Genomic DNA, 18,536 nt, shown 5'->3' on the forward strand with positions numbered 1-18,536 from the left:
CCAACCTAATGGATCAAATAATCGGGCTATCTCCGAAAGCACAGTTCTCTTAGTCACTACTGCCTCTCGGCCGGTCGGATGAGCAACCCTCGCACTAAATGTATCTAAAACTGGTGACCATCTTACTCCCAAGGTAGCAACCACTTCTGAGTCAGAAAATACTTTCGTCGGATTTTCATCATCCGAACAAAGACTGGGTTCGTTAGATGCCCACTTGCTTAATGGAAATCCTCCCCTCGCTAGTAATTCAATTAACTGTCTCTTAACGTCCATAGCATCAATTACATTAACTGCACCACAAAGAATGTCATCCACGTAAGAATGCCGTGCCACTGCTTTAGCTCCCAAAGGAAATGAATGACCCTCGTCAAGTACCAATTGCCGGAGTACTCTGATAGCTAGGAAGGGGGCTGGAGCCGTACCGTAAGTAACCGTAGTCAGCTTATAATCTGAGATTATTTCGGAAGGATCCTTACGCCAAATAACACGTTGAAAGTCTGAGTCGTCCTCATGCAATCGAATTTGGCGGAAAATTTTCACTATGTCCGAAGTAAAAGCCACTCGAAAAAAACGCCAACGCGTTAGAATCAACCACAAATCCGGTTGCTGACGAGGTCCACTCAACAATAAATCATTTAAAGAATTACCAGAGGCACTCTTAAAAGATGCATTAAATACAATTCGAACTTTACGCGTTTCGTCATTTTCTTTCGAAACAGCATGGTGTGGCAAGTAATATAATTGATCGCTCGCACTAGTAAGTTCCATGTGACCTAGATTTAAGTATTCCGTCATAAATGCGGCATACTTCTCCCTCAAAACAGGTTGACTTCTGAGTCGATTCTCGTTTTTCAAAAATAATTTCATAGCTGACTCCTGAGAAGGATACAATTTCAGCGAAGTGTTTGGCCTGAATGGCAAACGTACTACATATCTCCCATCAGAGTCCCTGCGGTGAGTCGTTTTAAAATGATTTTCGCAATAAGAATCCTCTTCTGACGGCAGTGTTACCGTGGAAACTTCCTCAAGGGACCAAAATTTCTGAATCTCATCCATCACCCTTTCATATGCTTGCACGTGCATAGCGGTAGCACAGTCATTTTGAAATTGCATATCCTTCGCACGCGAAACAGGTCCTATTAACACCCATCCAAAAGGAGTTAAAAGAGCAGTAGGACTTCCTACAGGCCCTTCGCGAACTGCACTTAAAAGTATTTCCCCGCAGACATCGGCGCCCAAGATGAGGTCAACTGATGAAGGAACGGCATGAGTTGGATCCGCAAAGGTCAACCCCTCCAGATGAGACCATGGGTGCAATTTTGCATAGTGGGAGGGCGTAAGAGCGGTTAACCTTTTAAGCACCAAGGCTTGAAGATCTAGTTTAAAGTTTCTGTCGAAGGAGGATGTAACTGTCACGTTTACCATGCTCAAAGCAGTACCCACTTCATGACCTTGTATGCCCATGATCGGAACGCTGACCTTAGATCCCCGAAGTCCCAGAGTTTGCGCCAACCATTCCGTAACAAAAGACGTATCAGACCCAGTGTCTATGAGTCCTCTCACTGTGATACATTTTCCCGTAAGTGATTCAACCTGGGCATAAAAAGTCGCTAAGAGAACCACTCGACTTGAAGAGCTTGCGCGACATAACACTGTGCCGGGGGGAGTCGAAGGGGAAATCGTAGGCGACTTTAATGGTATGGCATCAGCCGATTGAGGATTATCCGCGAGTCTCGGAAATGCTTCATGCAGTAGCGTATGGTGCTTGCTGCCACACGCTAGACACCGACCTAATGATCGACACCGACTCGCTTCGTGATTACGAGAAAGGCAATTTAGGCAAAGAGAAAGCTTGATGACTTCTTCTCTTCGTTCCTCAGGTTTAAGAGCCTTAAAACCTAAGCAATAGCTCAAAAAATGACCCCTTGAACAGAGCGGACAAGCAGCATTATTTCTTCTCGAAGACTTTGACGACACTGCATTCAACATTTTACTCGACTGACTCGGTGATTTCACTGATTTATTTCGATCCCTTTTTGACTCTGAATTTGAAGCCGAATTGGAAGAAGCTACTTCTCTTGAAGCGTCCAAGGCACGAATTCGGTTTTCAAGGAAATCAGACAAACTCACAAAGGACGGCACCGCACTCATTTCTGAGTGAGATAATTCCCACTGGAACCGTGTAGAAGAATCGAGTTTACTGACTAAAAGGAATACGAACCATTCGTCCCATGCTTGAACTGGCTTTTGAAGGCTTTCAAATACCCTAATAGTTTGGCGAAATTGATCTAGGACTCGCTTCAGTTCAAAAGAAGTCGCCTTTTGCATGTTTGGGAGTTCAAACAAACTCTTCATATGAAAATTTGAAAGAACCCTCGCGCTACCATACCGCTTCTCTAAGTCATTCCACGCCCCTTGGTAATTCGCCCCAGAGATAGGCAAATTTTGTATTACTTCAGCGGCAGGCCCACGTAGGTGGGTTTTAAGATATAAAAGTTTGTGCACATTTGATAAGTCTGGCGCCTCGTCCACTAGCTCTTGGAATTGCTAGAATTTAGCAGTGATAAACAGTCAGTGCATGGGGATTTCCACTTCTAGGGTGCCCAGGCTACTCCCGGGAGTTTTCTGTTAATTTGGGGGGAGAAACTGGCCAGATAGGGAGAACGGGGCGACGAATGGGGTGGGGATAGTGTCGAGCGTGCATTTCAGTTCGGGAGTTTGGGGGAGGGGGGTCGATGATCCTTGGGCCTGGGAGGGATCTCGGGCGATATGGTGACAGCACTTGGGGGGGTGGTCGATGATCTTCTTGGGATTGGGACCTTGGATGATGGGTCCCAGGGGGACCTGGGACGACGAATGACGTCGGTTTGATGTATCTCAAACGATGGGAGTCTGCTAACCTAGACACCAGGAATAAAACACACACACCCTCACGCACTCTTTCTGCCGTGGCAGTCCAGAGTCATTCACGGACACACACACAGTCACACCAGTTCAGGTCTCTGTCCCACTGTCCGACGCGCGCTAGCTCTCTTTGCCGGCCGCGGGAGCTTATTGCAGGGACGTGTCCCTGGCTAATTGCCCGCGGCACGTTGCCCGGCCCCAGCCCTCGAGGAGGGGGAGCCACCCAGATCTTATTGGTCACTAGCTATTGCACGTTTTTAGTCACTTTCTCAGTTTTAAAGCAACTCCCTCCAACTGACTTAGAAAGTTCAGTGTTAAAGTTTTCGCTCACACGTTATTGCACTCGCAAAACGCACTCAAACAGCAGGTCACTACACTGCTGGGCCAGTGTGAATACCAATGAGAGTGTGTCTGGTCCACGTGTGGACGCTGTGCAAACGCGATCACCGGATCACGTGATGGGTCACGAGTTTCCGGGTGCACCGCCCCTTGTGCCGTACTCCCCCTCCACGACCCCACGTCACCGAGACGACTGCAGCGTCATTTCGGACGAACCGCTGCCCTAAGAGCGGAGGCGTGGAACATCGTGGGAGCACTACCGAGTGTCTTTGGAAGAGCGGAGACGACGCAAACGCAACCAGCACCGGAATCGGCGGAGGCGCGATGCGGAGAGACGTCGCAACGCAGCGAGGTAGGACGCCCGCCCACTAACAACATCGCCACCCACCCCTCCCCCACAACCTCCACCCCAGCCATGTCGACACTTCCCTGCGCGCCCTCAATCCCCGCCGCGTGGAAATCCTCGTGTGGTCGGTGAACGTGATGGTGCCGACGCTCATTGCGCCTGTTGCTGCGGAGAAATGCGTCAAATGTGGAAACAGTGAGACGCAGTGGCGAGAGGGAGCGGTACGACCCTCCGTACCTACATCGAGGCACGGTGAGTGAAAGCGAAGTGCCAGCGAAAAGACGCTCAAAAAGGGGAGGAAAAATGCCAAGCCACCACCCCAAGTGCGGTAGCCAGTAGCAGTATGAGTGTGCCTCCGTGGAAGTGCCACCCTCACCTCCCTCATTCCCCCCGCAGACTCCCCCTGCGCCCCCCACGATTCCCCGAGTGGCCTGGTATCCCCACGCAAGGGGCGTATATCCGCTGGGGCCACATATGACTGGCGCGGTCCATCCAGGGACGGAGGCGCCAGAGTGGACGCAGGTGGCCCCAATGCTCCTTCCCCTCCACACCCAAGTACCACACCTAAACCTCCCGCTCCAGACTGCCGTGCCCTGGATGCATCCGTTTCACGCCCCTTTCCCCTCGTGGTGCGGTCTATAAACCCGGCCGCGCCACCGGCGGCTGGGCCGGCGCGCACGGGTGCGTTCCGCGTCCGCCCAAACGCGGGAGAGTCTGCTGCGCAACTCCCGGACGATCTCATGAACGCCGTCGCGGCGCAAGTCGACCGTCTGCCACTCTCCAGCAACAGGCTTGACTAATCGAGAATGGCGTTGCGGGAGTAGGCTCGGACGGCATCTTTCGCGTCGTGGGCTCAATGCGCGATGCGGCGCGGGCGGAGATTGGCATAACCTCTCCACATTCCTGGGGTGCAGCGTGTCATCGGCATCGGAGGAAGAACCCGCCACTCACCGCTGCGGAGCTGCAGGTGCTCTACCGCGAGAAGAAAGGCCAGGCTTTCAAGCGCATTCCGCTGCCTCAGAAGAAAGCCTTCTTCTCACGGGAGCGGGCGCGGGCGCGGTACGACGAGACGCTCGCCGTGACCTCAGTCGTGCCGCCGTTTGAGTGCAGCGGTCGAGAAGAAGAGGATGCGGGTCAGCTGATGAGACACCGCGGGAAAAGTAAGCTGGCGCCTTCGTCACACCCACGAAACCGCACCCGGCCCAGACGGCGCACCTTACTCGGCCTGATGGCAATCTATGACTTCTGCTTCCGGGCAGGCCGGGTGCCGAAGGAGTGGAAGGAGAGCAACACCAATCTCCTCCACAAGGGCGGTGACTAAGCTGAGATCGGCAATTGGAGGCCGATCGCTCTCAGTCCCACCATCCTTAAACTATACACGGGCGTGCTCGCGGACCGCATCGCGCCTTGGGCGGTCCGCGGCTGGCTCATGTCATTTCCGGCGTAAAAAGGATTTACCTGCCATCGAGGGGTGCACGGTGCACAACTTTGTGCTCCTAGCAACGCTCAACTACGTCAGGAGTGCGCGGAAAGAGAATGCAGTGGCGTGGCTGGATCTGACAGATGCCTTTGGGTCGGCGCCGCATGCGCACATCGCGCGGATGCTGCGCGAGTTGAGTATGCCGGAAAGGATGGTGGGGGCCATCGCCGAAATCTACGGAGGCAGCACCACCAACATCATCACGGCGAGCGGCTCCACGGGCGAGATTCCTGTCAAGTGCGGAGTGCGGCAGGGTGATCCGCTGTCGCCGCTCCTTTTTAAGCTCGCTCTGGAGCCCGTGATTCGTGCTGTCCTCGCTCGGCGGGCCATCTCCGCGTTCGCGATGGAATCAACGTCACTCTGCGTGCCGGCCTACGCAGATGACTTGGTCCGCGTCGCCAAGGATGCGGAGATGCTGAGAGGCCTGCTGCTCGTCGCGGGAGTAGCGGCGTCGTGGTGCGGCCTGCGCTTCAACGCCAGGAAGTGCGGGTCGCTCCACATGCATTTCCTGTCCGACACGTGGAGATAGGAACGAGGAGTGCGGCCGACGATCTTCCGAGTGCAGGGATAGGACATGCGCACTCGCATGCGGTGAATCATACAAGTACGTCGGCTCACCCGTGGGTCACGGCGTCGAAAGGGTGCCGCACGGAGTCTTCAACACTATCTCCCAGTGGGTACCTACGGCGCCTAGATGAGAGTGAGTTGGCGCCGTGGTATAAGATCGGCGCCATCCACAGGCCATGCCTCCGGTACACGCTCCGCATCACGCTCGTGTCCTATGCGGCGATCTTGCGAGTCGACGCAGATGTTCACGGCGCCGTGAAGAGGTAGATGTGTGTGCTGACTCGCGCATCGTGAGGGATAGTGACCTTGCCAAATGGGCGCCGGGACGGGGGACTTGGCCACTCGCGGTGCGGAAGGACGTTTTCGTAGTCGCACACGCCTTTCGCATCCCGACGCGAGCGTGCCGGTCGTGGCGTGGGACACTGTGCGTGACGTGGGCCCCAGGGCCCAACAGGTTGTCGAACGCCTGATCTGTGCGCTTGCTCGTGTGTTTGCGGTCAACCGTGCTTCTGAACTGAAAGTCAGTCTTGGAGGGATAATATATCTGTTTCGCTGAACACCAAATCGATAGTTGGCCAATTACATCTGGGCAAAGCCCGCATCCTCTGAGGCCGGTGGCCGGGCAACGTACCGCGGGCCATCAGTCGGAGACCGTTTCTCTGCCATAAGCTCCCGCTGCCGGCTAAGAGTGCTAGCGTGCATCGATTACGGTGACAGTGGGACAGGGACCTAAAGTAATGCCAATGCAATGTGGTGTGGGCGTTATTATTATTACCACGGTAAGGGGAATATTTATTCTCTCTTCAACACCTCATTTATTGAAAAACCATTTCATTGATTTAATCATCGTATTTATCATTCATTTCATTCCATTTCATTTCATCCGTCGAACTTGTTGCCCTCTAACCTAGACAAGCAGCAGCGGTTGGAGGGGACCGCCGAGGGGCTGATTACCGCAACCTTGGTCCCGTTATTCCCCCCGTATATTACTGCGAGGTTCAGAGAAAGACGACTCCGACTTGAACCGTGGTCAAGGAAAGTCTTCACATCAGTAGAGGGCAGTTGCAGCCTACTTCCATTGTAGCTCGTAGTACTAAAAATCTTTAAACGCCCAACATTTAAGAAATGATTCCATTGAATTGATTCCGCAATGAAACTCCCTTTCCTTCTCAATGCGCCATTCAAGGAGGTCTGGAAGGAATGAAGGTTTCCACAGAAGTTTTCTTTCCTCGATGAAAAAGAGTGAGCTCTTTATATAGATGGGCCTTGCTAAGTGTTAACAAGAAATTGGCGAAAAAAGTCCCTGATTGTTGAAGTCACCTCTTGTCGATAATCCGCCGATAATATGCGCCTTTGAGATTTGACGCATACCTGTCAACAATTTAATCGCAGGGATTACCCTCCCCCATATTGAATTAGTTTCGGGCAGAGAAAAATAAGGTGCCAAATACTAGCATCTATTTGTGGGCACCATGGACAGTCAGCTGTCAGTGGAAAGTGAGTACGAAGGAGGAAAATTCCATCCGCAAGAGCACAATGAGCGAGCCTCCAGGCAATGTCAGCATCATGTCCTAGGGTGGGTGGAGTTCGCAAGGTGAGCTATTATACGTCCTCACCCTGCTTTCCTGTTAATGGCCAAATCTTGGGTTTTTTGGTGTATAATATTTGAGGGTACACTTTTCTCTTTGACTAGGGAAGTTGAGGTTCTCCACTTCTAGTGCTTGTCATGGCGAATGTTGAAATAAGGCCCACAGCGTCCTGTTGAAAACCAGGTAGTGTAGAAGATTGATCGCCCATCTTTTTCCATGCTTGAAAGACAGAGAGGTAGTAAAGTTTCCAAGTAGGCTTCCGCGGAGATTATGATGAATTCTGCTGGGTTTTCCGGGTATTCTTCCGCGTTTATCCATTCTGAAGGACGATATTTCACCAACGTTCCAGTTGGCTTCCTCAGGTCCACTGAAGTGTTGATGCAGAAATTTTTTCATCTTATAAACACCCCGTTTGCCGCCTTTTTTCTCGAGGTGTGCCCTGATTGGTCAGGATCTTTGAAGACCCTTTTCCACGCGCTGGCGAGATTGTAGCCGTCTTCACGGTTGAAGTTCTTTGTCGTTTTGGCGATTTCAATTGCCTCCCTGATTATTCTCGGGTAGTAGCGGCCTTCTTTGTTCAGAAGAGAGGCGTTGTCAAAATCAATATTGTGTGTGGCTCACAACAGAAATTCGGAGTAATTAAAACATTATTCCACCGAGCACGCTCCCTCTCAGACGCTGCCTCCATCGAAAAAGAAAAACGGCATTTAATGGAAACTTTCCAGATGAACGGCTTCCGGCGAGAAAACATCTTGAAGATTTTCCACAAAATGGAACGTAAGCAGTCGCGGATGGCCCCAAAAAGGACCAATGAAGATACCCCTACTACAGAAAAGGCGAGGGCACACGCTATCCTACCTTACGTCGCCGGTACCACGGAAAAGATCGCGAGAGCCCTCCATAAACACAGCATCATGACCAGATTCAAATGCGTCACCAAGATGTCGAATATCCTCGTCAACACGAAAGACCACCACCCTAATGACATCTGTGGAGGAGTATATCAAATTAAATGCAGCTGCGGTGAGTCCTACATCGGCCAAACATCACGAGCACTGAAATGCCGAGTCCAAGAGCACAGAAGGGCAGTAAAAAATAGACATTTCACCCAGTCAGCGGTGGCGGAACACCAATGGAGTGGACCGACACACAATATTGATTTTGACAACGCCTCTCTTCTGAACAAAGAAGGCCGCTACTACCCGAGAATAATCAGGGAGGCAATTGAAATCGCCAAAACGACAAAGAACTTCAACCGTGAAGACGGCTACAATCTCGCCAGCGCGTGGAAAAGGGTCTTCAAAGATCCTGACCAATCAGGGCACACCTCGAGAAAAAAGGCGGCAAACGGGGTGTATATAAGATGAACAAATTTCTGCATCAACACTTCAGTGGACCTGAGGAAGCCAACTGGAACGTTGGCGAAATATCGTCCTTCAAAATGGATAAACGCGGAAGAATACCCGGAAAAACCAGCAGAATTCAGGTAGTAAAGTTCTTCAGATGCGATGATTTGCCGGGGCTTGGTGAAAAGGGTCAAAACATCATCGGAGTTATATATATGCATTACCCAAAGTGCTGCCAGTGACCGCCAGTGGGAAGCATGGGGCGTTGAAAGGAGCCTTTGCGCGAAGATGATATGAAATGTCAATATTTTACATTGCACATCAACTAGTCCGAGCTCTCCTTCTTTCAAGGGAGCCTTGATGGTGAGTGCATCAACCCAGTGTTTCCTACCGTTCCATATGAAATGGACCAAGAGAGATTGAAATCGCTTGATGACATGTGGAGCCTGTGTTTGGACTTGTAAAACATGCCAAATATTTGGGGCAACAAACTGATTCGCAGTAAGGACTCTTCCTCGTAGAGAAATAGATGTTAGACGAGGTTTCCACGCATCAAGAGCGTTAGTCACTTTATCCATGAATATATTGTAATTTTTCCTATTCCTCAGTAAAGTCATTTCCAATACGGACTCCGAGATACATATTACCGGAATTAGTCAACCGAAGCGGTAGTGGAGAGTCAGTACGTGTTCTCCACGAACCCGCCCAAAGTCCGCTACTTTTATTGACATTGAGTTTGGCTCCTGTGCATCGCGAGTAGGATTCAAATGCTGGAAGTACACGGGGAAAATCCTCCTCAGAATTAATGAAAATGTTAATGTCATTTGCGTAAACACTTATTTTAAATTTAAGGCCCATTTGAATGTGACTATGAAGAGTTACTCCAGAAATAACGTTTTTTAAACGACGAAGCATTGTCTCAAAAGCAATGCTGTAAAGTAGTCCCGAAAGTTGGCAGCCTTGCCGTATTCCTCGCTGAGATGGAATAGGAGCAGTCAGTCCATTCGCCACTCTCACGTGGCACACAGAATGTGAGTACAAAGTTCGCACCACACCCGAAAATGTCGCCAAAGTCCATATTTTTTAAAACACTGAAGAGAAAATGGTGATCGACAGAGTCGAATGCTTTGCTCTAGTCGAGCGAGACTACCGAGAGCGGGAGGTTTCTCTTATTATGAAAGTGAACCTTGTTACGTATGACGGATATCGAGTCAAAAATGGTCCTGTCAGGAACACATTAGCACTGCTTTGGAGACACCACACTGCTGATCACTCTAGATAGGCGAGTGGCAAGTATATTTTCTACAATTTTGTAGTCCGTATTGGCAATAGAGAGAGGTATTCAGTTTTCGGGAGTCAATGTTTTCATTACCCTTTGGCGTAAGAGATATGATGACCGTGGACGTCGTGCGTGGTAAGTATCCACGCTCAAGACTGGCAATTAACATTCGTCGAAAAGGTCTTCTGAGGTCATTCCAGAAGTGTAGGTAAAATTCCGCCGTAATCCCATCCATTGTTCTGTTTTTTTTTGCATTAATGTTTTTCATTGCGTCGAAAATTTCAGTGGCAGTAATCGTACGATCTAAATTCTCCCGATCTTCCAAGTCCAACTGATTTAGAGTGGAAAGGATATCTCCTAAATCAGTAATGTTGAAATAATTATTCCGAGGAGCGTAAATTTCCGAAAAATGCTTTTTCACATGAGTAGCTAGAGTGCAAGGATCTTGACCCTTCCGTCAACAATTAACGAAAGAATGGGTTTTGATCGAACCTTGTCAGGCCGTTTAGACGAGTGAACGGCAGCAGGTGCAACGTTTGAGAGTATTGCCTACCAGCCAACTTTGGTAACCATGGCCCTGGCTTCTCTCTTGCTCTGTCCGTCAAGAATGGATGTTTGCAAAGAAGTAGCAGTAAGCGTTTATAAACCATACCATGTTCACGAATTTCCTCTTTAATGGTTTCCCATAGATGAATGGGGTCTTTTTCTGCATCGTCTTCCAATACAGCGCGTATTAAACTCCTGACTCTCTCGCAATAATAGGGACTTGACAAAAGTGAATTATCTAATCGCCAGTCGCCTATTTCGTCGCACTTCAGTGCGCAGACGGACCAGCAAGGCATGGTGGTCAGTGAAAGAAGCAATACACTCCACACTAGAAATTTCACCAGCACAATGATCGGATTAGTATATGCGATCAATTCTATGAACTTCGCCTCTACGGCTAAAATGTGTAAAACCTGATTGCCGCGGTGATTTGACCAAGAGTCAATAAGGTCGTTGTCTAGTACCAGACGCTGAAGAGTGGCAGCATATCTAGAGCAACGCTCAAACTTATATCTAACAGCGGCGATAACGTGGTGTTAAAATCTCCGCCCACAACCACTGTAAGACCTGAGTGACCATATTGCGTTGATGACGCTCTGGTGAAATTAGGCACCTCCAGATTCACGAAAATGGCATGATCTTGGTGGTGAGGCCCGTAGAGCGATATAAGAAGGAAAGTTGAGCTAGGCTGCGAAACACATAAGATGATGGCATTGGCATACCCGGAAACTATGACCTCAGACGCAATTACTTGTACTGCTAGATTCTTTTTGTATGCAATTGCAGCTCCAGTATTGATGGTCGTGATTTCAGAAAAATAAAAAGCTTATCGCGCAAGGCAATCTATTGGAGGAGAGATGGTGTTAGTTTCTTGCAGCAAAAGGAAGTCTGGGAGATGCTGTTGCACATACAGTGTGAGTTGGGCCCATTAATACTGACTACGGATTGACCGTGTATTTATGGTCATGAATGTAAGTGTTGACATTCTAATTCCGTAAATACGAATTGTTGAGAAGATAGTTTTAATAAATAAATACAGAAATACACATATATATACGCGTAAGTAAATGAATGAAAAGCTTAAGAAAGTAAGACTCATGGGGGCTTAACATCAATGTCGAAAAAAGGCACAATTTTAAGTTATTTAGTTGTGAGCACAGATATAAGTCGTTGCAAGCGTGCACGATTGGCGGTGGCGGAAAAGATGCTTTTCAAGGCAAGAAACAAATTCGGAAGATTTTCCGTCATGCTTTTGGCCACAGGTAATTGGTCATTGTGACAGTAAGCCTTAATCAAAAAGTAATTTTACGTGAATGACAGTTGGTGATTCCTCTTCAAGAATCTCACTCAATTCAGCAAGAAACTGAGATGAGTATGGGGATATGCCGTTCTTCTGAGATGACTGATTTTCTGCAAAGCTTTTCTTCTTCTTGCGGGATGCTGAGGGGACGTGTTTGCGGAGGTGTCACGCGCGAAAGTTTTCCGTTTATCACCAGTGATAAATTTTCATTACGAGGTGAAACTGTTCCTGCCTTTGGTGAGGATCCACCGTCAGTCGTAGGGGTGTTCTGAAATATTGGCGGAAAATCACTCAGAAAATCAGCAGTGGGAAGATAATCAGGAGAGTGAATGGAGGGAGAGTCGAAAGGAGGAGGAAGCGGCGGCGGCGGCGAATATTGGGTTTCAGTGGGAGGTGGGGCTGGTGGGGAAGATCGTGAAGAAGGGAGCGGAGGCGTGGAGATGCCGTTCTTTGCCATGTAGAAGATATATGGCCTCCCGATAAATTTTAAATTTTGGAAGTGGAATCTGTATGACAGTGTTTGTCATCCTACTGCTAAACGAAAAGTAGGAAGTGCATTTGGTGGTGGCCAGCCGGTGGAAAAAGATCGTTCAGCTCGTCGGGCAATTGGTGGTATCATTGGTATAAAAGTGAAAGCCTTCCAAGCTTCCATTATGGAGCCATGGAAGCGATTACGCACATGTCCAGCTGTGATGGTTACTGGATTGATAAACATACGATACGAGTCATTAATGAGCCATTCTGTTTCGATGCGGTCTAAGGAGAGCACTCTCCATGGAGCTGCTCTTTTAGAAAACAGAATTCGCTGTGCAAGTTGAAATCTAAAACCACGTATTTTGGCCGACACGTTCACCAGTCATAGGCCTCCCTCCTTAACTGGTGCCATCAACGTTTTGGAGGAGACCCAGTGTTTTTTCTGGGGTCAAACAGTCTACCAGCATGGCTTGTAGTTTACGGACTGTGGCTCCCTCAGGTGTATGTGACTGTAGTAGATGCCATATCGTAGGTGTTATGAACTGGTTACAGACCAGGCTTCTACCCCTGAGGGACATTGGCCCGACCCGCAATTTCCATCGTGACATGGTCTTGCGTATCCTGTTGAATATCTCTTTCTCAATTGCTTCATCTTCGAATGGCCGGTCAACATCCAGCCAAATGCATAGGCATTTAAAACCATCAGCCGACCACCTAATCCCCAGAGCCTTGTCAGTCCTTCCTCTCCAACGACCGACCCATTAACCTTGTCACATTTCTAAATTGAGCCCGGCTCCACTATGTTCAGAGTAGGTGTTAAATATTTGTATGACGTCGTGTAAATGAGTCTCGTCGGAGATAAATATATTTATGTCATCAGCGTAAACACTCACGACTGTGCTGATATTAATTGTTCTAGGAATGTTGACTGGTGTTAGCTTTGCTTTAAGTTACCTCACCAAAGGCTCGAAAGCAAGCGAGTAGAGCTGTCAAGATAATTGACAGCCTTGTAGTATTCCTTGATTGAAATGAAAAGGTGCAGACAAGCCGGGTCCTATTCTTGCCATGCATTTAGCGTTAGAGTTCAGGGTGTTGAGCATATTAAAAAAAAAGGTCCGAAATCCATCTGTTTCAGCACCGGGAATAAGTATTCATGGCATAGCACCACTAGTTTCTCATCGGTCTCACTATACCTCCTGATGAGGTCGCGGATAACTGATATGGCATCAGAGATAGTCCTTCCTGGGACGCAGCAGGATTGTTCATCTGAAACTACAGTGTCAATAACTCCCAATAGCCGGTTTGCAAGAACTTTTGCAACGATTTTACAATCTCTCCCAATGGTCTCAGATCATTAACAGTCTCCCTATTGGGTTATTTTGGAATCATGGAAATTATTGCTGCACTTGTTGACCTCGGGAGCCTACATTTTGTGAAGCTGTCTCGCACCATTCTCACAAAGGTGCCCTTAATTCGTCCCAGAACTTAAGGTAAAATTTTGGGGTGAGTACATCAACTCCGGGGGACGTACTTTTGTTAAGAACCTTTAAGCTTTAAGCACTTCGCTTTCCTTTACAGACGTATCGAGTATTTGTGTTAGGCCTTCCCGAAGTTTATCTGAGGTGGAATTAATCCTTTGAACGTTGGGCAAGGTGTTCATGGGCGTGCTGGCGGACCGGATGCTCCCCTGGGCCCTCCGTGGGAAGCGCCTTTCCTTCCCAACGCAAAAGGGCTTCATTCCCGCCACGGAGGGCTGCATGGAGCACAACTTCGTGCTCCGGTCGAGGGCGCGAGGGCGAGTTTTGGACAAGTGGCCGCGGACAAGTAGAACGTTTTACCGGCCCCGCACGGGGGGAAGAGAGTAATCTATTCCTTTGGGGAGCCGCGCCCCCACGGACCCGAGCCCACCGGGGAGACAACCTCGTCAAAAAACCCTTCGTACGCTAGTAAGCGTCCAGACAGCATGTGACTCTGCTGTGCTGAGTAGCCGAAACATCTGGCGTCCTGATCACCCGCGTGTTTGCCGTGCGTGAAGACCCGTACGTGGGAGAGAAGGGGATCCTGCTGGGTGAGTTCTCCGGCACCCAGCTGGGCGTCGGATGAAGTGCACAAAAGAAGGCGAAAATCTCTCCAAAGTATCTCCGTTTCTAATACGTAGAGTGCTGTCTTCCGCCATTCCTGGAGATTTGGTGTCAGTGAAGAAGATACGCGGGGATGATACGAGAAGATATCGCAAACTGTTGCAACTAGAAAAATTACATGACATCCCTATAACAGTCGAACCAAACAAGACACTAAACACGTGTCGTGGAGTGGTCACCTGCTTTGATCTCCTGTACGTTGATGTGGAGGAAATTAAGACCGAAATGCCCCCCCAAGGTGCCATAGAATGTAGCCGGTTTATAAGAAAACAGAACGGCCAAGTAATAAATGCAACATCTATAATTCTCAAATTCACCAGTGATTCCCTCCCCGATAAGGTATTTGTGGGCTATACTTCCTATCCGGTGCGTCCCTATATACCAAATCCAGTGCGATGCTTCAACTGTCAGCTCTTCGGACACATCTCCAGTAGATGCCGAGGCACTGCTGCCTGTGCACGCTGCGGTGAGGGAAAGCACGAAAATGAAAACTGCTCTTCCAAAGCGCATTGCGTTAACTGCGACGGCGATCATCCCGTCTATTCCCGTGACTGTCCGAAGCTGAAGGATGAAAAAAAAATCGTGGAAATTAAAACTCTTGAAAAGATCTCCTACTTGGAAGCTAGGAAGAAATTGAACGCCCAAAAGGCTCCAATTTTCTCCCGCTCTTTTGCTTCTGTGGCTTCAGTTTCTGTCCGCTGCGCTTCAACACAGACTGATTTTCAAAAAATCCAAGATACTCTTGTTGAGAAACGCGACCAGCAAGCTTCTGGTCAGCAGAGTACAAATAATGGAAATAAACAAACTGACGTATCCAAAAAATCACAGAGCGACCGTAAGGATAAGGATCCTTCCCTCCCAAAGACCCAAACACCTGAAAGTCCTCCGAAGAGAGGACATAAAAAATCAAAGAGTGTTTCGCCTAAAAGAGGTGACAATTCTACTCTCCCCGGGCCTCAAGTCAAGAGCAACGCCCAATGTCAGATGGAGGAGATGGAATACGACGGCTATCCCACTGAGGCGGAAGTTTCAATGGCCAGGAAGAAGGGGAAAAGCAATCGCCTGCGGCGATAGCATATTTATATATTTATAACTTTATATTTATATTTTTTTCCTTCTTTTAAATTATTTATGGCTTTTATTCTGCAGTGGAGCTGCAATGGATTTTATAGGCATAAGGAGGAGATTGCTATTTTATTGCGAGATTTTATACCGTGCTGCCTGTGCCTTCAGGAAACTCATTTTAAAACCACGGACAAAGGGATTTAAAAAAATTTTAATGTTTACAGGTTAGACGATACCACTGGCGAACGAGCCAAGGGTGGAGTGGTGATTTTTATTCGGGAGTCTCTTTACTCATACCGCGTACATCTAACCACACCGTTCAAGGCGGTAGCAGTGACGGTACACGCCCCCGAGGCGGTTACATTATGTAACGTGTATCTGCCTGAGGGAGCACCAGTCACACGTATGAATTTAGAATCCCTCGTTAGGCAGCTACCTCGGCCCTATATTTTAATGGGTGACTTCAACGCACACGACACCCTATGGGGTAGCACAAGAACTCAGTGCAATCAAAGGGGATACATAGTTATAAATTTTATCAATGATCTTAACTTGTTTTTACTAAACACCGGTGAAAAAACTCGATTCAACAGCTTCAACGGTACCTTCTCGTGTATTGACTTAAGTATTTCGACGGCTGGCCTAATACGTAGGCTTTAGTGGTCCGTACATAAAGATTTATGCGGTAGCGACCACTACCCTATTTTAATTACTAAAGGTGGCGGTTTTATCCACCGTCCAACTCAACCAAGCAATTGGGTTGTCCGCAAGGCCAATTGGTCTCTTTTTAAAAGAAAATTTTATTTTAAACACGACGACAATGTGAATGGTGTGGGGAACATAAAAGTACTCACAGATAACATTCTAGAAGCCGCAAATTCCACCGTACCCCGTTCTAAATGCAAATCTCACAGGCCCACAGTTCCTTGGTGGAACGAGGAGTGCGCAAAAGCTATACAGGTGCGAAAGAGGGCACTCCGAATCTTTAGCAAATATCCTACGGCGACAAATCTCACCGCCTTCCGGTGCCTCAGAGCGAAAGCTCGGCAAGTGGTTAAGGAGGCCAAGAAAGCTTCATGGGAGGAGTTAGTGTGTTCTATAAACCACAGGACTCCTATATCCAACATCTGGAGGAAGATTAAAAGCATCTCTGGCTCTAACCACAACCCTGCAATTTCATCCCTGAAGGAGACTGACCGAGTTCTGACGACACCTCCCGAAATAAGCGAGTGCTTCGGACGTCGACTTGCGGAGACGAGTTGTAACGGCAGCTACGACGAACCATTTAGGACACTGAAAGAGCAGAATGAGACGATACCTCTTACCTTTAATCCGAGAGACTCTGGTGAGGTTTACAACGACCCCTTTTCTCTGTGGGAGTTGACCTCCGCCATCCTCGAATCCCGTGACGGCTCACCAGGAATAGATACGGTGCATAACGCTTTTCTAAGAAATCTTCCCAAAGAAGCACTCCCCAATATGCAGCGATCCCTTAACCAAATTTGGTCAGAGGGTAGTTTTCCAGACCCTTGGAGGGAGTCCATAGTCGTACCCATCCTTAAACAAGGAAAAGATGGATCGGACCCAAACAACTCTAGACCGATATCTCTCACCAGCTGCGTATGCAAGGTGATGGAAAGAATGGTAAACCGTCGTCTCGTTTGGTGGTTGGAGCGGCGGAACCTACTTCCAGATATTCAGTGCGGCTTTCGACGAGGTAGGTCAAACTCCGACCATCTCGTTAGGACTGACAATTTCATTCAGGAAGTATTTCTCTTGCGGCAAAACGTAATTGGCGTGTTCTTCGACTTAGAGAAAGCGTATGACCGTGTTTGGCGGTACAAAATTCTGAAGACACTCGATAAATGGGGGTTTAAAGGAAACCTACCTATTTTCATTAAAAATTTTCTGTCTGCCCGAGTTTTCAAAGTTAGAATAGGTGAATGTCTATCTACCTTATACCCACAAGAAAATGGAGTACCCCAGGGGTCCGTACTGAGCGTGACCCTATTTGCCATTGCGATAAACGATGTGGCCGAGTGTATCCGCTCCCCAGTTATGGGCTCCTTGTTTGTTGATGACCTTGCTATTTTCTCCAGGTCATCAAAATTAACGAATGCCTCTAGGCTGATCCAGCTGACTCTGAATAAGCTCTCCGTTTGGTCTCAGAGGAATGATTCCGTTTCTCTACTGAGAAAACGAAATGCATTCACTTTTACCGAGGACGGGGTGTACAAGCCCCACCGTCCCTATATCTCAATGGTAATGAGCTTCCTTACGTTGAGAACGCCCGATTTCTGGGTATGACATTGGACCGGCGCCTGAATTGGCGCGAACATTTCCGAGCTCTAAGAGACAAATGCTTCAAAGTTCTGAACATTTTACGGTTTCTGTCACATCCGACGTGGGGCGCGGATCGTACCTCAATGCTTATGCTGTTATCGAGCATTAGTACGTTCAAGGCTAGACTACGGATCGATTGTGTACTCATCCGCCCGTGAGACCTACATGAAACCGCTCTCGACGGTTCATAATACTGGACTGTGTTTAGCAACCGGTGCCTTCAGGACCTCCCCTGTCTTGAGCATATACGCCGATACAGGAGAGCCTCCCCTAGTCAATCGTAGAGAGACGTTGATATGCAATTATGCCACAAAAATTTTATCTGCGCCGAACCACCCCTGTTTTAACATTATTTCTCACCCACTGCATTTAGACCTTTTTAACAGAAAGACAAGATCCACTAAACCTCTAAGTGTTCGCTTCAGAAACCTAATCGCAGAACGCAATTTTACCTTGCCCGCCACGTACCCCACTGGGTACAGTAACGTGCCGCCGTGGTTAATTCCCCGGCCAGCTTTGAGACTTGATCTTACTCGTTGCTCTAAATCTACTACTTTGCCGGGAGAATACCAACAACTTTTTAAGGAATTCCGCGCCGAAAACTCCGAATTTACGTTCGTATACACTGACGGTTCCAAATCGGATACCGCCTGTGGGTGCGCTGTGGTATCCCCATATCATGGAGTCCTTAAGGCAAAATTGCATCCGTACTGTTCCATTTTTACGGCTGAGCTCACTGCCATTAGGATTGCTCTCCGATCCATTAAAAACAGTGTTGCGTCATTTATGATCTGCACAGATTCATACAGTGCTCTCC

At 48.4% G+C, this 18,536-nt stretch overlaps 1 protein-coding gene across 1 annotated transcript; it reads left to right on the forward strand.

Moving 5' to 3' along the window:
* Positions 1-14,269: 14,269 nt before the first annotated feature.
* LOC124161312 lies at positions 14,270-15,385 on the forward strand. The gene has a single exon (XM_046537660.1). It carries the CDS (start codon positions 14,270-14,272, stop codon positions 15,383-15,385), a length of 1,116 nt encoding a protein of 371 aa, XP_046393616.1.
* The last annotated feature ends 3,151 nt before the right edge of the window (positions 15,386-18,536 follow it).

The sequence above is a fragment of the Ischnura elegans genome, chromosome 1 (assembly GCF_921293095.1).
Source record: "Ischnura elegans chromosome 1, ioIscEleg1.1, whole genome shotgun sequence".
NCBI lineage: Eukaryota > Metazoa > Arthropoda > Insecta > Odonata > Coenagrionidae > Ischnura > Ischnura elegans.